This window comes from Equus quagga, chromosome 7 (assembly GCF_021613505.1).
Source record: "Equus quagga isolate Etosha38 chromosome 7, UCLA_HA_Equagga_1.0, whole genome shotgun sequence".
NCBI classification, from domain to species: Eukaryota; Metazoa; Chordata; class Mammalia; order Perissodactyla; family Equidae; genus Equus; species Equus quagga.
Genome location: NC_060273.1, coordinates 69,584,165 through 69,611,556, shown reverse-complemented (window position 1 = coordinate 69,611,556; position 27,392 = coordinate 69,584,165). Strand labels below are relative to the sequence as shown.

Sequence of the window (27,392 nt, the reverse complement as noted above, 5' to 3'; positions counted from 1 at the left end):
CACAGGTCCAGCAGGAGGGGCCGTCACCGTGATGGCCCAGGAAGGGACAGGCTGGGTGAGCCCCACAGACAGGAGAGTGGGCTGGCCTGAGACCTCACATCTAATCCTCTGGAATAAAATCTCTCGGAGACTAAGAGTGTTCCATAGATAAAAGCCAAAGTTCTTGAAAAATAGTTAACGTTTACGGTTACTTGCTATGTGCCAGGGGTGTTCTGAGTTCTTTACATGTCAGCAACTCCACGAAGTAAGTACTGTTATTATCAACATTTTACACATGGGAAACTGAGGCACAAAGAGGTTAAGTGAATTTCTCAAGGTCATATAGCTGGTAAGTGGCCAGATTCAAACCAAGGCAATCTGGCCCCAAAGCCTGCGTGCTTAACTACTGCACAACACCATCTCTTCTGCTTTAGATAGAGTGCCAGAGGCTCAGAGGGGCCAAGCCACCTGCTTAAGAATGCATAGCATTCCTCTTTGATTCTCATCATCTCTGTCCCTCAGGCCCTGGATGGAAGAGCCTCACTGGGTCTGGGGTCTGGGATTTTGAGGTTGTCCCTTGAGCCGGCTCAGCCTCTTTTCTTCCCCTCCCTCCCTCCTCTGGGAGTAGGTCAGGGAGGATCAAGTGTACCCTGGGAGTGCTGTGGGAGTGGAGGCTCTGCCAGGGCCTGATGAGTGGGCGTCATTAGTGCCTCGGAGCTTGAGTAGATCCCAAGAGCCTGGGTTGTCATGAACTCCCATGGAGGCTGGCATGCCTCCCATCACTGTACAGATGGGGGAAACTGAGGTCAGAAAGTCTAAGGACAGGTCCAAGGTCACACAGGCAGGAAGCGCTCTTCCTCCGGGGTCTCCTGTCCTGCCTGTGGGCTGCTTAGTACTTGCAGGCTCTATGGGGTGATGGGAGTTGGGGACCCTCCCACTGATCCCCAAGGTGGCCCTGGTCTCAGCCTGGACACGATTCCTGTTATGGGCCCTTTTGGAGTTGGGGGATGGGGAGGGTGCTGATTAAAAAATAGACTGTCACGCGCCTGGGGAGTAAGCATGCCACCACCCAGCCTGCGCCAGTTGGCTCCCCCATGCCCAGCTGCCAGGCCCCACTCAGGCCTCCTGCTGGGGGCCCCGCCCACCCGACCCTGGCTCTGGGCCTGAGGCTGAATGCTCCCAGCCACCCTCTCCTCTCCCTTCTCCACCCCTGCCCAGCCTCCAGGCAGATGGTGCCCCCCACTGAGCCTGGGTGGGCCTGAAGCCCAGCTGCTGGCTTTATGCTGTGCTTGGGACCCAGCATCACCGCACACTGGCTGTGTGGCCTTAAATGAAGCTCTTTCCCTCTCTGGGTCTCAAACATGGATAGAGTAGTGCTACCAATTAAAGCTCTTTACAGCTTTCAAAGCCTTTCCCAGATTTCATCTCCCATTTAGACCTGACTACTGGTGCTGGAGACCCCTCAGAGAGGGGATGTGACCTGTGAAGGCCACTCAGCTGGGAAGGAGCAGAGCAGAGGACTATACTGGGATAATCTTGCAAACCTCGGTCCTGTACGCCTTCTCCAGGGCGAGTGAGGCCACTTGGAACCACAGAGGTAGAAGGCTTTGCAGTAGTGATGTGAGCAGTGTTTTTATTCATTTATTTCTTCATTCAGTCAATAAATGTTTATTGTCCCCCAGCTATGACCTAGGCGTGGGGGCAGGAATATAGCAGAGAAATGACAGCCAAGGTCCCTGCCCTATAGGGGCTGCTTCCCATTGGGCAGAGCACACTGACGCTCAGACAAATATGATGGAATTACACATCTGATGAGAGTTTGGAGGACAGGCAGAGGAATATGACCTCTGAGGGCAGGCAAGCCCTCCCTGAGACCTGTCAACAGACCCGAAGGATGAGAAGCATGGGCAGAGAGTGACCACCGAGGAGGGAAGGGAAGGGAGGCAAAAGCAGCAGCCAGTGCAAAGGCCCTGAGGTGAAGTGCTTGGGCCCTGACTGAGTGCTTGAAGGAGGGGAGGGGGTGGGGGTGGAGGGGCAGTGGGTCTGTCATGCAGGGCCTGGAGGCTGTGAAGGGGTTGGAGGCCCATCCTAGGAAGGAGGAACAGTTCCTCATGCTGGTCTGGGAGGCAGGCCTTGCCTCCCATCTTTTCTTCTTTCCCTCGGATGCCCACCCTGAGGGTGCTGCCCAGGGGCCCCCCGCCCTCCCCTAGCCACGGCACCGATGACTGAAGAACAGTGCCGGGGCATCTCTTCCTCTCCCTGGATCTCGTTTGCAGTTTGACAGTCACTTGATGCGTCCTGCCTTCCGGGACGGTTCTGGTGGTTCATCAGGCCTCGACTGCAAGCTGGCGAGGGCACGTGTGTGCTCAGGCCGGAGGCTGCAGTCACTCTAGCTGAGACCCTCTTCTCAGGCAAATTCTTGTTTCCTTTTATTCCTTGTGGGAGCCTGTGGACCCCAGGAGCTTCAGCTTTTGGCTGAATGGAGGCCTACCCCTGGACCCCTGCCCCTCTGGGTCTCCCACTGCCTGTAGCTGTTGCCTGTCCCCTGCTCCACTCCTGGCACCTCCATTCAACCCCAGAGCCCCCCAGCCAAGCCTGGGAGGCGTCAAGAGGCCTCCACTGTGAGCCCAGCTCTGTCATGTGCTCTTCAGCACATCCCTTCTTCTCTCTGGGCCTCAGTTTCTTCATCTGTGCTGTAGGGAAATACTCTAGTTTTTCTATCCTCAGTGGATGGCCCGTGGATGCAATGCCAACATCACCTGGAAGCTTCTGAGAAGGGACACGCTCAGGCCCCAGCCCAGACTTCCTGACTCAGATCTGCATTTTAACAACATCCTTGAGGAATCACCTTAAGTGTATTAAAGTGTGAGAAGCACTGTTCTAGGTCATTTTTAAACTTAGAAAAATATTTTAATTAAAAGCTGTAGAATCTTCCTCTCTCTCCAAAGTTTGACATAGGACACACTTAAGAGGGGACCACCCACCCTATATGTGTTCATCACGTGAATAGGGAGGGGTGGGCTCAAGGCACGGGCTTTATTAGAATGGGCATCAGAAGGGAGGAGGGAAAGACGAAACAGTTCTGGTGGAAGGGCATCTTCTCAGGCCCCTCCCACATCCCTGAGAGCCCCTGACCGGCTTCCTCTAAGAGCCCTTTCAGCTCTGACCTCTGGGGTCCTCTGTCTTATGGGTTCAGAAAGGTGGCCTTGGAGGGAGGATGCTGGACCGGCCACAGCCTAGTGATGTCTTTCTCTGCTTGTCCCCATCTTGGTGTCCTGCGCTCTTCCCTATGGAATCCCTGAAAGAGTAGCTGGTGCTATTCTTAGCGTGACAGGGCAATGAGGAGAGAACACACTAGTGCATTATTGATGCCTCTGAGTCAACAGGATTCCATTCAGGGCTCCCGGAGCACGGCCCTCCTGGGAGGACCTTCATCACTGCCATGGCAGATGGGAGGACTTCCCAGGCCCATAACTCACCCCTTCCAGCCTTGACCATCCCTGCTCCGTGCCTCCAGCCCCCACACTGAGAAATAATGGGTCATGAACTACATCGGCGAGCTAGGGCTGAGGGAGAGTTGCTTTGGCGATGTTGTTTCATTTCTGCCGCGTATTTATCGAGCACATATTGCATCCGGGAGGTGTGGGTACACTGATGAACGAGACAGGACTCCCGCCTTCCAGAAACTCGCACTTTAGCCTCTGAGTGAGTGGTGCTCCCTCATTACAGGAGCGTCTGTGCTCGCCTGATGCTTGGGACTTCGCACCTGTGAGACCCAATCCTCACAGTCACCCCGAAGGGCAGTCATCAGGAGACCACTTTACAGAGGAGGAAACTGAGGCTGAGCACATGTAAGCCTTGCTAAGGGTAGTGATCTGCTCAGCTGGGACTTGAACTCAGGTTGCCTAGAACAGAAGGACTATTCCAGATCAAATGGTAGCATGCCGTGTGAGGGCTTAGGGAACCCCATGCACTGCCCGGTGAGAGGGACGTTATGACTGGAAGGAAATTAACGGGCTGAAGTTGTCCTGTTCTCAGTGAACCCGAGTTAATGGAGAAGTCATGTGTGTCCAGAGTTTCTGTAAAGCTGGAGGTTTCCCTGGAGGAAGGACAGGTGCCCTGTGGGCTGGAAGTCAGAAGCATATGGGATGAGGTGAGGCGGCCCCAGGGGACACATCTCAGGAGGCTGAGCTGAGGTCTGGCGGGGAGCCACAGACCTGCGTTCTGTGAGAGCCTGGCCTTTCTCTGCCTCAGTTTTCTAGTCTGTAAGACAGTGTAACCATCCTTGCTCGGCTTCTGTTTCTGAGGGATGTGAGGGTGCTAGGAAAACTGCAAGAGTGCTGTGCACATTCAAGGGATAGTATATAATTACTATATATAATTGCGTATATATATATATAAAGTATTTTTTGTTAACATTATGGGACCTTACTATGTGCTAGTCTTTTGTGTTTTTTTTTTTTAAGATTGGCACCTAAGCTAACAACTGTTGCCAATCTTTTTTGTTGTTCTTCTTCTTCTCCCCAAAGGCCCCCAGTACGTAGTTGTATATTCTAGTTGCAGATTCTTCTGGTTGTGCTATGTGGGATGCCGCCTCAGCGTGGCTTGATGAGGAGTGCCATGTCCGCGCCCAGGATCCGAACTGGCAAAACCCTGGGCCACCGAAGTGGAGCGCACAAACTTAACCACTCGGCCACGGGGCTGGCCCTGTGCTAGTCTTTATTCCAAGCATTTGTCTACATATTAATTCACTTACAAACACATTTTTAAAGTCATGGGCTCTAAAGCCCAGTGGGTTCCCCCCTCCCCAGGTGTGCTTCAGAACCCCTCAGGGAGACTGTTAATGAGCATAGTCTGTGGTCCTGGGTCTGGGCCGAAGCTGCATTTTGGACACATGCCCCAGGGATGTGTGCATCCCTGCAGGTTTCTGTTCTAAGCCAGAGAGGGGCCGGAACTTGCCCGAGCCCTCACCATGAGTTGGAGACCAGATTGAGACCTAGGACACCAGCTCTCAGTCTGGACTTTTCCTTCTACTCCTCAGCTGCCCCCCACCCCCCACCGCAAGCAACCTGAAGGGGTGAAGCAAAGGATGATGATGACTGTGACAATGCAATGCATGCATTGCAATGATGCACGCACTGCAATGAATGCAATGATGCTGGTTGCGGCTGCTCACCTTTACAGTGCTGTGCTGGGCATTGTACATGGCTTATCCGTTTAATGGCAATAGAGGTAGAAAAGGGGACATTCTCGATAGCAACACAATCCCCTGGGACATTTGAGCATCAGGTGGCAGGTTAATGTGCCCCTGGAAAAGGGAAACCGTGACTGAGGTGCAGAGATGCTGGAGAGGTGAATTTGAAACCACACCTTCAGTGCCCTCACCATTCTCCAGGAGCATGTGCCCTCCAGACAAGGGCTGTCTGCTAACGGGTTACCTGAAGATGGCGGGAGGGAGACACATGTGCTGTCCCACAGGGTGTGTACCTGCTGCATGTGTGTTTGTGTCAGCCTGCCACCTGAGGACCCGCGGGTGCTGAGTGTGCACACATTTGTGTGTAGGTTCTGCCCCCTCTGTGGGTGCCCGTGCACACCCTGCTCCAGGTAGTGCAGGTATGAAGCCAGCGGCAGCTCTGTGCAGGGGCGTGTGTGTGGAGGATGTGCCGCTGCTGGCTAGGCTCTCGCCAGTATTCAGAAGCTCTTGAGAATACGTGTGTTGCAGTGTGTGTATGTGTGCACATATGTGCACACAGAAGGTTGCATTGCAAGGGGACCCCTGAGATCCCAAAGGGCAGAGGTAGGGCCATTAAAGAACCTGTTTTCCTCATTCATGTCCCACCTCCACATTATGTACCATCCTCAAACCTGCCAGGTGCCAGTCTGCCTCAGGACCTTAGCATGAGCTGCTCCCTCTGCCTCATCTCTTTCTGTGAACATGCGCCTGCCTCACTGCCTCGCCTCATTCAGTTCTTTACTCAGATGTCACTTCTCATGCTTTGATTCCCATATTCACCTTTGCAAACCCCTCCCCACCCTGGGCAGCCCGCACATCTCCCATGCCTGCTTTGTTTTTCTCTATAGCATGACCGTCTGAGTGACTCATGGAGTTGCTCAGACATTTATTAGCTTGCTCCGCTCCTAGAAGGCAGGCAGGGACTTCCGTGTGTTTCTCGTCATGGCTGTGAACAGTGCCTGGCCCTCAGCTGGTGTCCAGTAAATATCAGCTGAATGAATGAGTCCATGCACCACCTGTACTTACTTATTTTTTTTTTGTCTAACTTTTGTTACTGAAATATCCACTTTTCCGTCTCCCTAAGTACTAATGCACCTTTCACAGGTTTGCTGTGTTTCTTGTACTCCTTTTCCAATACTCGTGTGAAGTTTACATAACTATTAAGATTTTAACGATCAGGGTACCACCTAAATCCTTTTGCTTCCACCAGAGGTGTGGGCGTGCCACACTCTAGGAGTCACTGGTCCGGTCCACTCCCTTGAACACTTGGACAAACTGAAGCCCAAAGAGGGTCAGGAACGAGCCCAATGTCTTACCCAAATTGTGGCAGGACAGACCCCGAAGCGACTCTCCTGACCTCCAGGCCTCTTTTCTTTCGAGGTTGGAGGGACAAGGGGAGGGCGGGGATGGGCGGTTCAGCCTCTCCTCCGGCAGGAGACTCCTCCTGCTGGAGGGGAACCAGACTCACCTGGTAATTGGTGAATGGCACCGGGACAGGGGCACGGCAGGGTCAGCATCAGGGCCGTGTACCGAGTGGTGGGAGCCAGCCTTGGCTGCACCTTCTCTCCCAGGAGTCTTGGACCCGGAGGCTGCTCCAAGGGGGCCTGGGGGCTCGTGTCTAGCGAGAGGCAGGCCTGGGATTCAAACCCTTTGCTCAGCACATTGGCTAGAGGTTGACGCCAGGATCCCCTTGTAGAGGGGATGCTGTTTGGCTGTGCCTGATTGTGAGCAGAAGAGGGAGACCAGACCCGGAGAGGGCTGCAGGAGGGTGGGAGAGAGATGGACAGAGGCCTAGGCTGGTAGAATGGTGTGAGGTGGGTTTGTACAAAAGGCTGAAGTGAAATCCCCCTCAGGTGTGCACAGCGCTTTACACTCTAGAAACCGTCCCTGTATCTCAGCAGCGACTCTGCAAAGCACAGTCACCATCCCTGCCTCGCTGCTGAGGAAGCTGAGATCAGAGAGGCGACGTGGTTTACTACAGGCGGCTCCCCCAGGTGCCCGGGATGCCTTGTGGAGCAGGACACAGGGGTGTGGGGTGGACAGGCTGCACCTCTGGTTGGATCTGGTAAAGGAGGGCTCTCTGGGGGAGGGCAGGCACGCTGAATGGTTGTGGGAGTGAGAGGCCGGAGTGGAGACCGCAGACCACTCACTGGACAAGTAACCTTGGCGAATCACAAAACCTTCCTGAGCCTCAGTTTCCTCATCTGTAAAGTGGGTATAACGGTCCTCTCAGTTCACAGCTTGTGAAGATAAAACAACATAATAAAATAATGGTAATACTTAAACCGAATGCCTGGAACAGAAGTACTCAGTAAACAGCACCCTGAGTAATAAAAGTGAAGTGCACAGGGCCCCTGATAAGGTTGCTCACGGTGACCACCTGCCATGACGGAGGGAGTCCCAGTGCTTCTGTGGCAGATACGTGCGAGCCTGAGACCCTGAGACGGCTGGCAAAGCCCGGGGAGTGCAAGGGCTGCCAGCAGGCTCATCCCAGAGCCCCAGCCAGTGAGGATGACACCTCCTGGGGACAAGCAGCGTTGTCACAGCCTCACCGGTGGCACTGTGGCTCCCTCCGCTGTGGACCCGTGCACCCGGCTCCGGCCTGCTCGGCCGTCATTGCCATTCCTCCTGCGTCTTTTCTCGCCAGTTATTTATTTTGCTGTAAGGAAGGAATGTGGGGAATTTACCACAGGGCGCTGGCCCTCACTTGCGCTGCGCTGGCCTCTTCTGTAAGAAGGGAGCAGCCAGACAGATGGCCCAGGGGGTGGGGGCGGAGGCGGAGGAGGGTCCCGGCTGGATCTGCGGCCTGGGCAGTGGGGCGGTTATGTAACCCACCCAGGGGCCCAGGGCACATACCACGGTGCTTCCGGTCTCTGGGCAGGAGGCTTGTAATGTCCATAGCTCCGATGGAACGCTCCCTGAACCACCCCATCACCTTGAGCCTCTGAGCAGGCCCACCACCTGTGTTCCTCTGTCAAAGGTGGCTTCCTCTACAGCTGGTCTTGACTCGGGGTATGGGTAGGCTGGGGACAGGGGAGTGGAGTAGGAATTGCCTTGAGCCTTCCAGGCTCTGCTGGGCTGTCCCACTGCTGGGAATGCCTCCACATCTCCATCTTTCAAGACCTGGGGCATATGCCACCCTCTCCGGGAAGCCTTCCCGGATTGCTTCATCCTAATTCATCTCTCTCTTAGGCTCTATATTCTCGCGGCACTTAGCGGAATATTCTGCCTCTTAGGTCTAACCTATATCCACGGACTTGTTGCTTCCTCCCTCCCTCCTTTACCCCCTGCCCCCAGGAACCACCCTCTAGATCTTGATCTGGAATCTAGATGAATCTGGGAGCCGACAAATCTAGAATTCATCTCCCCAGATGAATGATGGAACACAATGTGAAGGTGGGTTTGGATTGTGGGGGTGCTCATCCTTCAGTCATTTATTTAGTCCATGTGTATCAAGCCCATCCTGCGTGATGACCTGTGCCGAGTCTGTGGCACTCAGAGAGGATGGAGCCCAGCTCCGGCCCCAGGGCTGAGAGGAAGGGCTGCACCTTTGTAGAGGGCCCAGAATGTGCAGGCCCTGGGCTGGGTGCTGGGGACCCAGAGAAGGTCTGGGCCCAGCCCCGACCCTGGCACAGGCACAGTTTAGGGGGGTCCGTCTCTCGCCGGCCCGGGCTGGCCACCTTTCTGTCTCCTGGATCCAGTGTTTTCTCTGGAAGGGCTGGGTTGGCAGTCCACTCTGCACCTCCAAGGCTCCCAGGGCTGGGATGCTGGAGCTGATGTAGCAGGAGAGGCTAGCCCCCTAGCTAGGGCTTACGAGGGCTGCCCTGGGAGGTGGGCACCTGGGGCTGAGCCTGGCTCTCTGGGTCACCATTTCCCAGGCCCTGAAAATCGAATTGTAGATTAGTGTTTAGGCCGGTAGAGAAGGCAGGAGAGGAGGACCCCACCACAGGGCCCCGGGCAGCCGCAGTGAGCAGTGCTTGTGGCCCGCAGGGTCAGCCGCCAGCCAAGGCCTGCGCCGACTGGGGAACCTTCACCTTAGGTTCCCTCCAACCCACCCATCCTGCCCCGCCTAGTCCCAGCCCACTGCCAGCAGGGAGACAGCAGCACTTGGCCAACCCAGCCTCCTTCCCCTTGGGCCTTGGTTCGAGAGCTTTCTCGACCTCTTGTTTCCTCCGAGCCCCCTCCTGCTCTGAGCCTCCTGGGCCAGGTTGAACAGGGGAGGAGCACTGATCTACGAGTCCGGATGGATTGATGAGGGCTTCCTAGAGGAAGTGGCAGTTGGGCTGGGACTGGGACAGTGGGTGGAGAAAGTGAGTGTGCTTGGTAGGCAGAGCTCCTCAGAAGGAGGGACCCAGGCTTGGGGTCAGTCAACTCCGGGCTCCAGCCTGCCCCCTGCTGACTGTGCGACCTCGGGTGAGTTCGCAAATTCTCCGGACCCCGTTTTCCTCATCTGTGCAATGGAGGTAAGGGAGCCCCCTTATGAGTCCTGTGAGGCTTCGGTGAGAAAGTACATGCCAAACTGTAGTTTGGCCGCGTCGGGTGCTCCTCACACCTTGGCTGTTGCCGTTCTTGTCGACGTCATCGTTATCCTGCAAGCACCCCTGGACGCGTGGGGGACATGGGGATGCAGAAGGGCAGCAGTTGAGGCCCCTGAGGCTCTTGCAGTCTGTGGGCAAAATAAGACCAAGACCCTGATGGCTGCAAAGCAAGACATAGGGAGGGGGCAGCGTGGCCCACGCGCCACACCACCTGGGTTCGAATCCCAACTCTGCCTCTCTGACTAGCTGTGCTGCCTTGAGCGAGTCACTTCACCCCTCTGAGCCCGTCTCTTCTCTAACACAGAGATGAAGGCTGTGCTGACCTCATGGGTTGCTATCAATGAAGCCAGGGCCTGGCGCGTGGTGGAAGCCCCCTGAAGGCTGACTCTCACCGAAATGAATGATATGCACGCAAAGCGATGAGGTTCTTAAGTGGTGCAGAGAAAACATTGGTGGACCTGGGGAGGCTTTTTGAGGGGGTGGCAACATTCGGCTGAGGTGGGAGGGCTGGGAGATTGGGCGTGGAGAAAGGATGTGAGACAGAGGACGGTTCCGGGTGGAGGGTCTGTGCACACCCCGAGGCAGAGGCAGGGACTCACAGGGCAGGTGGGGGGAACCGCGAGCCTTTGGACGCTGGCCGTTGCTGAGGGCACAGAGAGCCGGTTAGCGGGCTCCTGAGTGGGCCCTGACGTCAGGGGCCCTGAATGCCAGGATGAGCACTTGCCGCTCAATCTCCCACATCCTGGGGAGGCAGGGGAGAGAGACACGAGTGGAGCCAGGCGGGAGGAAGATGAATCTGGCAGGGCGGGGCGGGCGGATTGGCGGGGGAGAGACTGGGGGCGGAGAGGCCATTTAAAAGGCTGTTGCAAAATCGGTTTTCCTGATAAAGAGCTGAGCTGAGTCATCTGTGGAGGAGAGAAGTCACAGCCAGCTCCTCTGCCGTCGATGTGGGATTTTCCTCTTTGTCAGCGAGGTGATTGGCTGCCTTTCCCGGAGGCTTGGAGAACCAAGGCCGGCTCAGCATCGAGGGGAAACAGGGCTGCAGGGAGGACCCAGTCGGAGTGAGTAAGATGAGCACTCAGAGGTGCCTTTGTGGTTTGGGGTGTGTGACTTAGGGCTCAGTTCCCCTCTGGGCATCTGAGAGGCATATGGTGACTTCTGCCAGACTGTCAATGGCAAGGCTGGAGCTAGGTCTGGGGCTCCCCACTCCCATTCTGATCCATCTCCTATATCCTGGCACTCCTTCCCACCTTAGTATGAATTATTCTCCTCCTGAGAGGAGGTCTGGCAGTCTGCCGGGACTCAGTCAGGTTGAACTCACCAGGACTTTGGCGTGGATGGAGAATTCCCTAGGGAATGGAGGCTGTGTCATTTCCTCCTTTCAGAGGAGAGGATATGGGGCAGGGGCTGGCAAGGTAGCCAGGCCATTACTCAGGCCTAGTTCATCTTCCTGCCCCCAGCTGAGCCAGAGGTTGTACAGTGGCCAGCCATTGGTTCCTTCCTGACCCCACCAGGGGGGCAGCTTACCCAGCCTGTTTACCTGTCCTATTGCCAAGACTCCCAGGCAGCCACAATGGGCTGCCTCCAGCCAGACTCTATTCCTACTTCTGCCTCCCTGCCCCACTCCACCGACCCGGGGCCTGGACACTCCCATTGACGGCAGCCGTGTGAAGAAGCATTTCCTTGAATTCTCTCCCTGTCCTGACCTTCTGCTCCGGCCTCCCTTCCCCTGCCCCACCTCCCTCCTTCAGATCCTCGGTCCAGATAGGCCTGACAGTGGGCAGAACAGGCAGCTGCCTGCAGAGGTGATAGGGGTGGGAGAAGGGGCTTATCCTTTTCTGAGCACAACTAGAACTTGGGTTTCTTGACTCCCAACACCATGCTCTTTCCACTCCACTAGTCTTTCATGTCTTAGCAGTCATTTCTACTTTAGTAAGAATGAGTTTGTCAGCTCTTCTCCTAAGAGGAAGAGGGGAGAGAAAGCATGAGTTGTTCTAGGAAGCTGAATATGCAGGGGAGAGGGCACTGCTGGGGGCATTGATCTCAAGATGAGAAAACAGGGTTCTGCAGACCATCGCCCAGGAGCACTGGAGCCTCTATGGGTGTCCCTCCCCTCAGAGTCAGGGTCTGGAAGGCAGAGTGGTTAACAAATGAGACTCAGCAACCAGACTGAATTTTGAGTCCTAGCTCTGCTACATACAAGTTGTATGACTCTGGGCAGTTCTCTCGAAGCTCTGCCTTCATCTGCAAACTGGGAAGAATAACAGTACTGTCTCTCGGGGTTGTTGGGGGGACTGAACAAGACGCTGAGTGTGAGGTGCACAGCCCCGCCCCTGGGCCGTAGCGAGGGCTCAGTAATGACAGCAGCACTGCCATCCTCATTCTCACGCTGTGCTCAGGCCTCCTTGTCCCCTCCCCGACACGGGGGTTTAACACTGTTGGACCCAGGGCTCCTGACCTCGGGCAGCTCTTCCTTGTGTCTGCCCTCTCCCCATCCTCTCCTGAAGGCTTGTCTTCAGAGCTCCTGATCCATCGTCCAGGGGGGTCTTTCAAGGGCCCGCACCCCCAGCCTGGCCCTGCAGAGGCTCAGAGAAGAGGAGGTGCTGTGACCTGCACCGTGCAGGCTGCAGCCACGCAGACTGGGGACTCAGTGAGGTGCCCGTCCCATGTGGCCCTTGGCCACCTCCTGCCTATCTGACAGCAGGGGCCACAACCCTGGACCCAGCTGCCTGGGGCCTTGCTCTGGGTGGCAGTTCCTCAGTCTGAGGAATTCGGGATGGAGCTGCCCCCTGGTGCCCTGCAGTGGGGACTTTGGGGTGCCCACAGTTGGCCCAGCCCCCCTGCTCTCAGCTTTGTTTGTGCAGGGTGGCAAAAACTGTCTGGATTGCTGGCTGGGTCTGGTCCAAGCCTCCTGCCGAATTCCTTTTCCGTGGAGTCACTGCGGGCTGGGGCAGGGGGCACGGGAGCGTCCCTGGAGGCAGGGCTCTCTCCCCCGCTGGCCTTTTCTGCCGAGTTCCTCTGGTCCCAGAACAGCAGCGTGGGGGACGTTCCAAGGCTGGCTGGGGGTCAGCAGACCACGTCCTGGCCCACAGCCTCCTCTGCAACCCTTTCCCTCTCTAAGCCTCCCAGGCCAGTTTACCGCTGAGGGCCCTTCACGCCCTGACATTTGAGCATTTTCTAAACCCTTGGCCTTTCGAACCAGCCTGGGGGTAGGACTGACACAGAGAAGTGAGGAGAAAGAAGTGCAGGGATGTTGGGCTGTCTGGATTATTCAAACCCTGAAGCACTTCCTGTGAGCCTCCCACTGTGGGAGCCCGCCAGCCAGAAAGCTTGATGCCCTCTGGAGTCATGTAGAGCCAGGGGTCTCCTTGCTTTCTGGCTCTGTGACCTTGGGCAGCTCACTACCTCTCTGAGCCTTGGTTTTCTCATCACTAAAAAGTGGGTAGTAATAGTTTGTGCTTCGTAGGGTTGTTATGGGAATTAAATAGAACGATATGTGGAAAGTGCATGTCCAGGTCCGCAGTAAGATTCCAATCAGTGTTAGCCACGAGGCTGAAGTTGTGTCATGAGAGACAGGTGGGACTCGGGACATTTATCCTGGCCGCGCCCCACGGGGATGCGATTTGTGTCTGAATCTCTGCAGGGCTGTCAGGTAGGAAAAAGAGCTTTTAATCTGTGTGGCAGGAGGGGCCAGACTCGTGTCAGGAGGTGGACGTTAACGTAAGGAGCAGCTTTATAGCGGAGGAATGGTCGTTAGTGGAAGCCATCTCTTCCGGGTAGCGAGCGCCCTGTCAGCTGAGTGTGTAAACAGAGGCTTGTACACTCAGGGGCATGGTTTGAGGGATGCAGGAATTGTGTGTGGCAAATTGGATCTGGTGACAGCTGTCTCTGAGATTCTGAGGTTTTGTGATTTGGGGCAATGATCCTCGCCTCCCCATAACTCTGGAATCCCCTGCTATGTGACCTTAGGAGAGGCACATCCCCTCTGGGGACCCCGATTTGTGGAGTGGATCTCCTTTGCTAGAAGAAGCTCTGAGCCCTTCCAGAGGGAGTGGGTGGGGTCACCAGCTACCCACTCATCTCAGGGTGGCATGAGCCTTCCGCCCCATCCACCTGGGCTTGATGACAGTAAGCCCCGCTGGCATCTGTGACCTCACTGTAGCCTCCCAGCCCTAAAGGCGGGGCCTTTAGCACCTTCTTCTCCGTCAAGGAGACTGGCTCTGAGAGGTGCAGGGACTCGCCAGGGCCACACAGCTAGCACATGGCAGAGCCCGGATGTGGGCCGGGAGGCCTGCTTTCTAAGCAGAGTGGAGGAAATGCATGTTGCGTGAGCTGAGCAAACTCTCGGGGCCCTCCTCCGTGACTGGCTTCCCCCCATCTAAGCTCCCGCCAGGGGAACAGCCTGGCCCATCGCCCAGGCCCTCCATCTTTTGTAGATGAGGTGATCCAGGCTGGAGAGGCTCCCTTCGAGGAGGGAGCAGGTGTCAGGGGCACGTGGAGCAGGCTGTGTGCTCTCACTGTTCGGGACAGGTGGGCACAGGTGTGTGGGGGGAGCCAGGTCCTGATGGGAGGCGGGAAGAAGGAGGTTGGGGCCAGAAAGCCTGTGGCTGCTGTCTGCAGCTGCTCTGCTCTGGGCGGGCCTCCCTGCTGACCCTGGTGTGAGCTCGACCCTGCGCCACTCTCTGAACCTCAGTTTCCTCATCTATAAAAGGGGGGTGGTGGTGAAACAGCTGCCCTATAAGGGCCCCCCAGCTCTGAGAGTCCGTGAATTCTGAGCCTCACTGGCAGGACGCCTGGAAAGACTGTCCCTGGAGACCCACTCAGCATGTCATGGCCAGTGCTAATGAGGGCAAAGGAGGGAGGGCAGGGTCAGATTCCTCAAGAACTAATTAGCTTCCCACAGTGGGGAGGGCGGTGATGGAGCGAGGAATTTTCCCAGCCTCTCACTGAGCTGCTAACCCTGGGCAGAGGCTGCCCATCCATCTGTCCATCAGCCCATTTTTTCATTCATTGTTCAATAAGCATAAATTGAGCCCTGACTGTGTGCCAGCTGGGCACTGGGGCTATAAAGAGAAAGGGCTGCCTACAGTGAACTTCCAGATTAATAGGGGCCTGACCCCAGCCCGATCCCTGACTCGGGCCCCAGACTCCACCCCTTGAATGAACCCTGACCCCTGCAGACTGTCCCCTGTACGTCCCAAAGGGGCTTTTTGAGACAAGCAAGCAGCTTGGGCATGGGCTGTGGAGCCAGAGACAACTGGTTCTGACTCCAGCTTTGCCACCCTTTGCTGTGTGACCTGGGGTGAATTACTTACACATCTCTGGACCTCGTTTTTCGCTGCTGTAAAACAAGGGCAAGAAATGCTTGTCTCCTGGTGTTCTTGTGAGGATAAAATGAAGTAATGTGATGTTCTAGTGCAGTCACTGCTGAAATTAGCCCAATTTACTACTTTTATAATATTACAATAGGAGAATTTTTAGATGATTGTTTGAAATGGGAAGAAACCTGCAAGGATATAGGAGAAATAAATAACAGTGGTTACCTGATTCGTGGTGTGGGGCGTATGGGATTGGAAGGACATTTTTCACTGTGTACCTTTTTAGACTTTTTACTTTTTGTATCTTTAGACCATGCGAATGTATTACCTATTCTAAAAAGAAGTGTTAGTGTTGGCAAATGACTATGCTCTGAGTTTGAAAGTGTAAAGGTCCTAAGAGAGGCATGTAGACCATGGCCTGGGGGTTCACTCATGCGTTCAGTAATGCTGACGAGGTGCCCACTTCATGCTAGGCACTATCTGGGCGCCAGGGTTAGAGTGATGAACAAATCAGGCAAGGTCATCGCCCCCTTAGAGCTTATGTTCTAGGTGGGGAGACACATAATAGATAAGAAAACATGTAAAGAGGATAATTCTGAATTGTGGTGAATGCCATGAAGGAAATGAAGCAAGGAGATGAGAGAAGGGAGGGCTAATTATAGAGGAAGGCCCCACCAGAGAGGTGACATTCAAGTGGGTCCTGAGTGGCAAGCAGGAAACAACATGGAATACCACCAGGAAAAAGATCTTTCTAGGCAGAGGGAACAGCAAGTGCAAAGGCCCTGGGGCAGGAACAGGCTTGGCATTTTCAAGGAACAGAAAGAAAGCCAGCAGGGCAGAGCCCAGTGAGAGAGGAGAAGGGTGGTAGGAGACGAATCGGGGATGTAGTGGGGCCTTGACTGCTAAGGTGAGGTGTTCTTGCTGTGTTTGGTGAAGTGCTGTATGAACAGCCCTCAGGGGGATCCAGATGAGGACCTGGTTAATCTTGAAAGGGTAGTCAGGGAAGGTTTCACCAGGTGGTGGCCTTTGAGTTGGCCATAATGGTTCAGTCAGGGGTCTATTTCAGGAGAAGAGATTCTAGGAAACAGTGAGTAAAGATCAGATTCCAGGGGACAAGAGCATCTGTAGGAGGGACACGGGTGACTGTCTGTCCGTCTGTGTATGCCTGTGGGTCTGCATTCCCATTTGCTAACTGGGCATCTGTCCCCCTTGCAGCGTTGGGTCGGAGCACGAGCTTCACCGAGAGAGATCTGAAAGAGGCCAAGGCGCGGAGCCAGCAGATCGCAGCCCAGCTGACCACCCCTCCCAGCTCCAACTCCCGCGGTGTCCAGCTCTTCAACAGGCGCCGGCAGAGGGTGAACGAGTTCACCTCGGAGAGCCACGGCCAGAGGGGACAGAAGACCAGCCAGGAGTCCCTCAGCGTGCCCCCTGCCAGCCCCACAGGCCATGCCCCGGGGCCCAGCCTGAGTCCCACCTCACGCCCTGAGCCGGGCCCTCCCAGGAACCCCAACTGCCAGAGCCCTGACGTGGGGGTCCCTGGTCACAGCATGGAGGGGTGCTCAGAGGAAGCTGGCTTGCTGCGGCACCTGGAGAGGATGGCCAGTGAGGAGGAAGAGGTACCGCTGGTGGTGTATTTAAAGGAGAACGCAGCACTGCTGACTGCCAACGGGCTCCACCTCTCCCAGAACCGAGACGCCCAGGAGTCCCCACCAACGCCACCTCCAACCGAGGTCCACAGCCCAGCTGCAGACGTCAACCAAAACCTTTCCTCAGCCAGTGCCACACTCATCTCACCAGCTTCCGACAGCAACCACAACCTGCCAGCCACAGATGCCAATCAGAACCCACCGGCAACTGTCACCCCGCAGAGCCTGCCGCTTTCTAGTGTCCAGCAGAATTCTTCCGAGGCGCAACTCCCACCAAATGGCACAGCGTCAGATTCCAAACCCAGCACCCTGTGTGCTGATGGGCAACCCCAGGAGCTGGATGCGGAGGTGAGATCCAGCACACTCCTCATTGATAAGGTGTCAGCTCCACCTGCCACCACCAGCATCTTCTCCAGAGAAGCTATTCCTCTCTCCAGCTCCGGGCCCCCAGCCCCAGATATCATGTCCAGCTCCTTGCTCATTGATGTCCAGCCCAGTGCCCCAGCCGTGTCAGCAGAACAAGAGATGTCTGGGCGGGCAGCCGCCATCACACCCACCAAGCTGTACAGTGAGGTCCACCTCACCCTGGCCAAGCCTCCATCAGTGGTCAACAGGACAGCCAGGCCCTTTGGGATCCAGGCATCAGGGAGCACCAGCCAGATGGAGCGGAGCCCCATGGTAGAGAGACGACATCTCGGGGAGAAGGCCCCGGCTCCCCAGCCCCCCAGCATGGCAGACAGGAGCCCTCGGCCACAGAGACACATAATGTCCCACAGCCCCATGGTGGAGAGGAGGCCCATGGCACAGCGAAGCCCCGCCTTGGAGAGACGCCCCTTGGGGAACTTCACCCCGCCCCCCACCTATGCTGAGACCTTGTCCACGGCCCCCCTGGCTTCCCGAATTAGGTCTCCCCCATCTTACTCTGCCTTGTACCCCAGCTCCGACCCCAAGCCTTCTCATCTGAAGGGCCAGGCAGTTCCCGCCAGCAAGACGGGCATTTTGGAGGAGTCGATGGCCCGCAGGGGCAGCCGGAAATCCATGTTCACCTTCGTGGAGAAGCCCAAGGTGACCCCAAATCCAGACCTGCTGGATCTGGTACAGACGGCGGATGAGAAGCGGCGGCAGAGGGACCAGGGGGAGGCAGGCGCGGATGAGGAGCCCTTTGCACTGGGGGCCGAGGCCTCCAACTTCCAGCAGGAGCCAGCACCGCGGGACAGGGCCAGCCCCGGGGGCGCCGAGGAGATCCTCCCGGAGTGGGCCTCGTGCCTCAAGTCACCGCGCATCCAGGCCAAGCCGAAGCCCAAACCCAACCAGAACCTCTCCGAGGCCTCGGGGAAGGGGGCTGAGCTCTACGCGCGCCGCCAGTCCCGCATGGAGAAGTACGTCATCGAGTCTTCCTCACCAGGCCACGCCGAGCTGGCTCGCTGCCCGTCACCTACTATGTCCCTGCCTTCGTCCTGGAAATACTCCACGAACGCCCCCGGTGGCTTCCGGGTGGCATCCCGGAGCCCAGCTCGGACCCCGCCTGCCTCCCTCTACCATGGCTACCTGCCTGAGAATGGGGTCCTGCGCCCAGAGCCCAGCAAGCAGCCGCCCTACCAGCTGCGGCCCTCGCTCTTTGTCCTCTCGCCCATCAAGGAGCCCACCAAGGCCTTGCCCAGAGCCGCCGTGCCCAGAGCCGCCTCACCTGCCAAGCCGAGCTCCCTGGACCTGGCGCCCAGCCTGCCCAAGGGGGCCCTCCCACCGTCCCCTGCCCTGCCTCGGTCCTTCCGGCCCTCCCCGGGCCAGCATGCCTGCCCTGGCCAGGATGGCCTCCAGCCCACTGCCGGGAGCCCTACCTACAGCAGTGATGTCTCCCCCGTGTCTCCCTCCAGGGCGTGGTCTCCCCGAGCCAAGCAGGCCCCCAGGCCTTCCTTCTCCACCCGGAACGCCGGGATCGAGGCTCAGGTGTGGAAGCCTTCCTTCTGCTTCAAGTAACAGATTCACAGGGATCCCGCTGCCTGTCAGGGCCCCTCTCCGAGGGCCAGATGGAGAGCAGATGTGGCAGGAAGTGGCGCAGGGATGAGAGTCAGGAGTACAGGGACTTGGGCTCAAGGGCTGATGCTGCCACCAGCTAGCTGTGTGACCTGGGGCAAGTCACCTCCCCTCTCTGAGCTGCAGCTGCCCCTTTCTTTCCACAAGGGTGAACGGACTCTATGTCTGAGGGACCTGCGAGTGGGGAGGAGGGTCATGGAGAGAGAGCTCCCTTGGCAGGCCCTAATGAGGCTGGGCAGCTTCCTCTGGCCTCTGTGAGCTGTAGGGATGCCAGCGTCTTGCTGGGGAATGGCCTAGAAGGGGACCCTAACAGGGGCTTCTGGAGCAAACAGCCTGCCAGTGCTTGTGGAACCAGCCAGCCAAGGGTCTGCCTCCTCGGCTGCCCCAGCGGGGCCTCCCTCGTGTGGCCCCAGCTCCTGGCATCTTTCTGCCTGTTGCTGGATTCTCACCTCCACAGGTCTGTCTCTTCCACCTCTGCCTTCTGGACACCGGTTCCTCTCCGCTGCTTCAGAGAGCTTTGCCTCGGCCTCCACGTCCTCTACTCTCCTGGGTTCTTCTGCTGGATGAGGACTTAGCCCACCGCTGCTGTCTGACGCTTTTCTTCCTGCCCCCTGCTCAGCCGCCTCCATGCCCCCTCCAGACATCTGGCTCTGCTTTAGGGACAGCTAAAGCAGGTCATCCCAGACCTCAGTCCTGGTTCCACCTGGCTTGCCCTCACTGTTCTGGGGTGTGGGAGGTCCTAAGGGGTCCCCGAGAGAAAGAGAGCCCTGTAGAAGGATGTGCAGATGTCGGTGTGTGGCTAGGAGAGAGGCCCCTAGCAACTAATCCCTTGGCTGTTTTAGCTTTAACCTCAGCCAAGATCTGTCCGACTAAAAGCAGCTGTCTCTGTACAGCGGAAGGGGCCCCAGGGAGAGAGGCAGGACAGCAGGGTTCTGGTCCCATCTCAGCCTCCCATTTGCTGTGTGACTTTGGCCAATTCATGTTCCCTTTCTGGGCCCCAGTTTTCTCATGTATACAATGAGGTCCCTTCCAGCTGTGACAATCTGTGAGGATCGAGAGGATAGGCTGGTGCTTTGGGAGAAAGTCCTCGTAAGTGGTAAGACAGTTCCCTGGGAAGAGAGGGGAAGGAAATGGGCCGTTGCCATAAGACAGATGGAGTTAGATGTCTGCAAGAGCGTCCTGGGGAGGGTGTGGCTGGAATGAGCTGCTGCAGGAGGCCAGGGGATCAGAAGTCTCAGCTGGGATGGCTCAGGCTCAGGCTTGCCTAGAGATGGGGGAGTGTGGCAATGGCCAGGGCGGGAGCACAGCAGCTCAGTGGGGCAGTCGGAGGAGACCTTAAGGTTTTGAGGAAAAGGCTGGGACTTAGCAATCTGGAGTCTAACAGACTGACTGCACGTGTACCCCGGGTCAGTTTCCTGTTCATCAACCGGGAGGCGGTTGAGTCGGGGAGTCTGAGATCCTCATCACCTCTCCCCTTTGATGTGATGCAGCCCCCCAAAACTGGGCTTTGTGGTGGGTGAGAGAATACAGACGCAAGAGGCAGCATTCAGATGGAAGCTTCCCAGGGCCGGGGGCCGAGCACCACCCACCTTCCCTTTCCTGGCCCTATTTCTGGGCTCCCCAGCGGGGCGAGGGGTGGTGGAGGCGGTGCCTGTGCTGGGCTGAGCCTGCAGTTTTCGTGAGCTCTGGGCTCGTCTCCATGGGAACAGGGGGTGCCTTCCTGGTGAGTTCATTCTGCCCAGAACGCGGGGGCATGTGTGGGGAGCCGCTGTGAGCTGAGCTCCTTCATGCCAATCCCCTCCCCTGCCTGGACCCTGCTCCCTTCGACCCCTGAGGGCCAGCAATGGAAGAGCCCACCCTCCATCCTGCAGCTCCTGCGGCCAGGCTGGCCAAGCTCTTCCCCAACCTTGTCTCCTCTCCTGTTCTTAATACACTCTGCCTCAAATCTGTCTTGCTTCTTTCTTTCTTCCGCGCTCGCTGGCTGGTGGTCGGGGCTGTCTCCCTCCCTCCTGATTCTGGCCTGGGAAGCTGGGTGGGACTGCCTAGTTCCTATGTGTGGACATGTGGTGTGTCTCTGAGTGTCACCTGCACCTGCTGCGTGTCTGCATCTGCCATGGGTACAGATGTGTGCTGGTGTGGAAGTGAGGGTGGCCCTTTCTCTTCCCCCAGGTCAGCACTTGGGGAACTAGAATCCTGCGGAAATCACGTTCTTCTGTTTTGTCCTTCCTTGGGAGTTTGGCCAAAAAGGCTGGAGAGCATGGGGAAACCCCACAACCCCTGACGGTCCAGGTTTGCTTGAGTTCTTTAAAAGTGGAACTCAAATGCCTTGAGCCAGAGCACACACCTTCCCTTTCCCTCAGGTCCCCTCCTCCCCTCCCTATTCTCTAAATCTGGCCATTTCCGACATTCTCACTGCCTGGCTCCTGAAAACACAGTTTCTACCCCTAGTGGAGAGGAACAAATTGCCATTGAGAGTCAGAAGAACTGGGTTCTAGTCCCAGATCTGCACCTGACTCCTTATGCAATGTTAGACAACTCCTTCCCACTGCTGGGCCTCAGTTTCCCCTTTGGTGCAATGAAAGGATTGCAGAAGGCGGTCTGAGAGCTAGTCCCGTTTGGTCTCTGATGGTTCCTGTCTGACTGCTCTAGGCATGCCCTCACCCCACACACGTGCCCTGCTTTGGGGCTGGTGCTGGGTTCAGTGGGTGCCACTCTCTGAATTTCCACGCAAGTGCATTTCCAAGGAGTTCTCATGTATCTGGTGCATTGGGATCTTTGTCAGAAAGGGAACAGGTCTGATTTCCCACAGCCTTTCTGTATTGTGCACCCCACCTCCTGCCCCGCACACCCGGAGTCAGGACCCAGACATGGCAGTTCCGGTGAGGTCAGTCACTGGCCCTCCTCCAAGTGATGAGTTGCGGCTCCCCACTGCCCTCAGCATTCCATCCCAGGCTTGAGAAGTCAGTGCTGTTACTCCTTCTACGTGCTGGCCCTAGCCTTCCCCTTGTGGCCACCAAAGGTGGAGATGACCCTTAGAGATTTCAGGCAGTTATCGGCTCCTCCTGCCCCACCCACTCTTCTCCCGGCTGAAGAGCCCTGGTTCCTCGGCCTCAGTGCTGGTGGACCCGCTTGGATTATGAACTCTTGGCCCCATTTCCTGCAGCTGGGCTGACTGACAGCTTCCTGGGATGTCCCACAGACAGCAGCTCCCAGTGTCTCTGGCTCACGTATACACAACTCTGACCCTGGGAGTAAAAGCGTGGGTCCCACACTGACCTTTAACTTTCCTACTTGAAATGACTCACACCATTTCCTAATAGGGGCCTTGGATGTCCCGATGAGGTCCCCACGGGTCACTCCAGCATTGCCATCCTGTGAAAAATGTCCCGTTCAGACGGCTGTACAACATTCCTCTTTAGGTTAAAGGGATCCAGTTCAGAGTCTGGGCTCAGCTAGCTGCCCCATTTGTTTGGAGAAAACACATACTTTATTACTTTCTTTTGATTGGAAGAAATTAGATTCTGATTGCATGAGAGGCTGACTGGCTTGGCTGTGGCTGATTACAGACTGGGTGAGAGAATGGATCTTATGAATGATTCTAGGTCCTGACTGGGTAGGAGACACTGTAAAGACTGGCTGGTTCTGGACTCTGAGGGATGACTGCTGGTGCACTTGGATCGGACCGAAGGCTGAGTGGACTGGTTTGTTGCTGGACTCTGATTGGATGGACAGTTGGATGGTTTAGCAGATACAGGCTGGGCGTGGGTTCCTTGCACTTTCAAACCAGTTCTCACTGCAGAAGCCTGGTCCCGCCTTAGTCACACCATAGTCACACACGCACACACCTCCCGGTGGGGCAGAACACACCAGATAGGTATCTACACCTCCAGACTCCATTTTCATCGTTGTAAAACGGTGTGCTGATGTCAGCCACCTCACCAGTCTGTTGTGGGGAGCTCATGAGAGATGCAGGATGAGACTGAACCTTGCAGACTGGAAAGTCCCTAAATTAGTAGGAAACAGGTATGATGGGATAATAGCAGAACTGTGCCTTAGAACCTCAAAGAGGTTCGCCAACTTGACCTCAGCGAATCCACACCCCCCACCCAGTGCTGGCAAGAAGTCCAGTGAGGGGAGTGCTGCCTAGGGAGGAATGACCCCTCTTCCTTTCGTGTTTCCATCTGTCAGTGGGACCTTCCTCCCTGCTCAAGGCTCCAAGGAAAAATTAGGAGGTGACCATGGCAACATGGCAAGGGGGTGGGGCTGAGAGAGCCATTCCCCAAGTCCAACCTTAATAATAACGATCAATATTTTTAAAATTTTTGAATAGATGATACATCCATATAGCTCAAAAATCTAAACTATACACAAAGTAATACATTAAAAGCCTTATTCCCACTCCTATGGCCATGTACCCTGCCCTGTTCACCCCATTTCTCAACAGGGAACCACTTTGGTTAGTTTCATGTATCTCCTGCCCATATTTCTCTATGGTCACTAACATCTATTGAGCGCTTACTCTCTTCCAGGGCATCTTCTTTTTTTTTTTTTTTTTTAAAGATTTTATTTTTTCCTTTTCCTCCCCAAAGCCCCCCAGTACATAGTTGCGTATTCTTCGTTGTGGGTTCTTCTAGTTGTGGCATGTGGGACGCTGCCTCAGCGTGGTCTGATGAGCAGTGCCATGTCCGCGCCCAGGATTCGAACTAACGAAACACTGGGCCGCCTGCAGCGGAGCGCGCGAACTTAACCACTCGGCCACGGGGCCAGCCCCCCAGGGCATCTTCTAACAGATGTAGTAATCTTATTTACATAAGCTATCTCATTTAATCCTCACAGCAACTCTCTAGGGTACGTGCTGATATTATACCCCCATTTTACAGAGGAGGAAAGTAAGCCCAGAGACTTTGGGGTGCTTCTGTTGCTGAAGCAACTTGCCCGAGTTCTGTAAGTAAAGGAGTCTGTCTCCGAAGGGAGACTTCTTAACCACTGGGCATCTCTCTGCCTCGCTGTTAGGCGCAGGGCAGGCGGCGCGGGCTTTCCCAAGCATCTGGGCTGACAGTTGGGGCACAGGCACCGCCTGACTGGGGTTGCTGGCTTCCCGACTCTGTACAGTGGACACATCAGCCTCGGTCCCTTCCGAAACCGGGTATAGAGGACCCGAGCACTAACGCCTGCCCCCACCCTCTCTGCTCTCTCCCCAGGACCGCCAGGAGAGCCTGCCCACCTCCCCGCCCTGGACGCCTGGCGCGTCCCGGCCCCCCAGCAGCCTGGACGGCTGGGTGAGCCCGGGGCCGTGGGAGCGGAGCCGCGGGAGCAGCATGAGCAGCCCCCCGCCGCTGCCGCCGCCGCCGCCGCCGCCGCCGCCGCCCATGTCCCCCTCGTGGAGCGAGCGCTCGGTCTCCCCGCTGCGACCTGAGACCGACGTGCGGCCCCCCAGCCGCCAACTGCAGGCGCTCCTGGCGCGAAACATCATCAACGCGGCCCGGCGCAAGAGCGCCTCCCCGCGGCCGGCGGGCGCCGAGAGCCTGCGGCCCTTCTCCCCGCCCGGGGCGCCGCCGCCGCCGCCGCCGCCGCCGCCGCCGCCGCGCATGCGCTCGCCGCAGCCCTCCCGCCCCGGCCCAGCAGTCGGCACCGGGGCCACTTTCGCCCCGATCCCGCGGAGCCCGCTGCCGCCCGGGCCCGCGCCCTGCACCAGCCCCCGGAGCCCGCTGCCCGCGCCGTCCAGGCCCTTCCCCTACCGCCGCTCGCCCACGGACTCCGACGTGTCCCTCGACTCCGAGGACTCCGGGGCTAAGTCTCCGGGCATCCTGGGCTACAACATCTGTCCCCGCGGGTGGAACGGCAGCCTAAGGCTTAAGCGTGGCAGCCTCCCCACCGAGGCCTCCTGCAGCTCCTAAAGCCTCCCCCGCCCCGACCCCGTTCCCACCCTGGGAGGGCCAAGCCCGAAGAAGAGTCATCGGGCGTGGTAGATCCCAGCGCCACGTCCCCAGTGGGTCTGGCCTCTTTGGACAGCGCCAGAGATAAGGGGTCAGGGGAGGAGAGCTCTGGGCGTGGGGTGGGGTCGTGATTCAGGCTTGGGTTCTAGCCCTCACTCTATCATTCAGTCGTTTTGTGACCCTGGGCAAGACCCTTCCTCTGTCTGACCCTCAGCTTTCCCATCTGTTTAATGGGGCTTTGGCCAAAGCAATCTCCAAACGCCTAAATTCCCCCTCCCATCAATACACATGCACACACACTAGGTGCCTTGGAAGAGGGCGCTGTGTACATGGACCCCGCGACTTGCTGCATTCCCGGCTGCCATGCTCCTCCCTCCCTTGCTGGCTCTGCTCTTTGGAGTCTGGCAAATGAGAGGTGCGTTCAGAAGATCTCAGGCCTAAGTTCCCCTGTCCAGGCCCTGGCTTGACCATTTGCCTCCCTGGCACCAAGTCCCAAGCAGGAGCAGCTGTTTTCCATCCCTTCCCAGACAAGCTCTATTTTTACCATGGTGACCTTTAGAGAGGTCTCCCCGGCCAGCTCAAGGTGCCCCGCTGGCCCCTCTGGAGGGAAGAGGCAGGAAAATTCCTCCTTCCAGATCCCTCTCTTGCTTTTGTCCACCCCACCTCAGACTGCCCAGGGCCTCTTATCTGCAGCCAGAGAAGATTGCTGCAAGGTGGTGATTTCCCCTCTGCCCAGGACTTGGGCCTCCAGGAATGCTATGGGTGCCTCCAACCCATCTATCCCTTCTGGGCCCTTTCATGGCAGGTTCTGGGCTCAAAGCTGAGCGGGGAGAGAAGAGTTGATATGGAGCTACCTGCTATCCTGTGGCTTCAGCTGATGGCCCTGAGTTTGGTTGCCCATTCGGAAGGGAGAGGCAGAGTTCCTTGTTGTGGGAGGTATGCCAGCAGTGGCCAAGATGCACAGAGGAGATTTTAGTAGGGAATGGATTAGCTCAGATGCCCTCTGGGGGCTCTTCCAGTCCTGAAATACATTCCGCGGTATTAGGAAGAGAGGGAGAGTAGTGTTGGTGGATTGGCTGGGCAGAATTCAGGGGCAGATGAGCTTGGGTGGGTGAGTGAGGGGTTAGACCAGAGCCTGCCCGTGTCTCTGGTTCTGTAGGAAGTAGCCTGTGCTTCAGTTTCAGGCCCTCGCATCCATATCATGCCCAGATGAGTGGGCACTGTTCTGCCCCATCGCACTCTGGCCTAGCTAGTGCCTGGTGCCCAGTGACCTTGGGGAGTCTGACTACAGGCCCTAGCCTGTCCTTTAAACCTTGGTGGCTCTGATTCTAATCCCTAGGAGGGACAGGGGGAGGAATGGGGCTGAGTTCTATAATTTCCAGAGTTGGTTGGTGGTGCCCTCTAGAGGTTCAGAATCTCAGCTTCAGAATAACTACAACAGAGAAATGAGGGAGGGGGAAGAAATTGGCTCAGGATCAAAGGCATGTAGGTGGAAGGATACCAGGATGTTGCTAAAGGTGAGGGACAGAGTGTGATTTGGGGTTGGGGTAGACTTACCCACCTGTCAGGGTGATGTTAGACCTGGAACCCCTAAGTGAGGCTAGGGAAAGTTGGGGTCAGGATGGGAGACAGTTGGGGGATGGGGGGGGGGGCTTTGGAATAAAAGAGTGATCCCAGAGGGTTCCTAGGGCCTAAGGATTGGGAACACAGGCCCTGTTGAAAAGATGAGAGGGTGCTCCTATTTGGTCCATGATGAGTGAGCACATTTACCAAAGTGCTCACCTGCTTCAGGGTCCCTTGTAGCATGGGAGACTGGGGCTAAGGGCCTCTTTCAGAGAAGAAACACTATCAGGCTACTAGCCGATGCAGTTGCATAGAAAAATCCACTTCTACCTGCATTTCCCCAAAGAGCCAGCAGGAGGCAGCCTTGGGAAGCTGCAGTTCTGTCTGCCTGTTCTCTCCCTGTCACTGCCTTTTTCCTCTCCTCTAACCCACTAGAAATTGCCTGTGTCCTGCCTCTTGCCTCCTGTAGAATTCAGCTCTGGCCCTCAATAAATGCTTCCTGCATCCTACTGCCTCCTGTGTTATTTTCTGCTGTGTCTAAAGCCCCTCCTTTCTCCCCAACTGTGGAACAGCCCATGGGTAGATAAGAACAGCTCTGGGTTGATAAGAATGTTTGATACATGTGGGGTGGAAGCTTGGGAACAACGGAAGAACTCTGGGCCGTAGAAGAAGTCCCTGGGTTTAAGTCCTGGTCCTGTTGTCTCCTAGCTGGCTGACCCTGGATAAACCCACTCCTTCTCCAGGCCTTAGCTTTCCTATCTGTGTGATGAGTGAGCTGGGCTAGGTGATGTCTCAGGGCGGTATTGCCCCTTGTCACCGGAGTGGGCAGGGCCAAGCCGGGGCAGGGCCCAGGGCTCTGGGGCTGCTTCCTCATGTAAATGGGGGCTCCAGGCAGGAGTCTAGGCAACCCTAGTGAGCTCAGGACCCAGACCATCAGGAATGCTCCTCTCCTAATGGGGGCGTCCTTTGCCCAGAGAAAGGGATTGTGGCCCCAGTCCCAGGTGAGGCCAAGACTGTTCTGGGAACATCTGTCATCTTCCTGTCTAGAAGCTCAGACCCAGCAGAGACTGGGCAGAGGAAGCTGAGCTCAGGCAGCCCACAGCAGAGTCCAGGCTTCTTCCTAAGAGGGTGTCAGAAATATGCCC

At 56.6% G+C, this 27,392-nt stretch overlaps 1 protein-coding gene across 4 annotated transcripts in view; it reads left to right on the top strand.

Moving 5' to 3' along the window:
* The window catches only part of SYNPO (synaptopodin), a 36,802-nt gene extending 10,046 nt beyond the window's left edge, over positions 1-26,756 (top strand). Inside the window, exons 1-4 of one of the 4 annotated variants that reach the window (XM_046666486.1) lie at positions 10,155-10,174; positions 10,720-10,811; positions 16,284-18,661; positions 23,950-26,756. In XM_046666486.1, the coding sequence (XP_046522442.1) occupies positions 10,170-10,174; positions 10,720-10,811; positions 16,284-18,661; positions 23,950-24,645 (3,171 nt within the window). In that variant the 5' untranslated portion in view covers positions 10,155-10,169 and the 3' untranslated portion in view covers positions 24,646-26,756. Of the gene's footprint in view, positions 1-8,509; positions 8,609-10,154; positions 10,175-10,719; positions 10,812-16,283; positions 18,662-23,949 lie in introns of those variants that run through there. The other 3 variants (XM_046666487.1, XM_046666485.1, XR_006889365.1) reach the window with 3 other exon arrangements.
* The last annotated feature ends 636 nt before the right edge of the window (positions 26,757-27,392 follow it).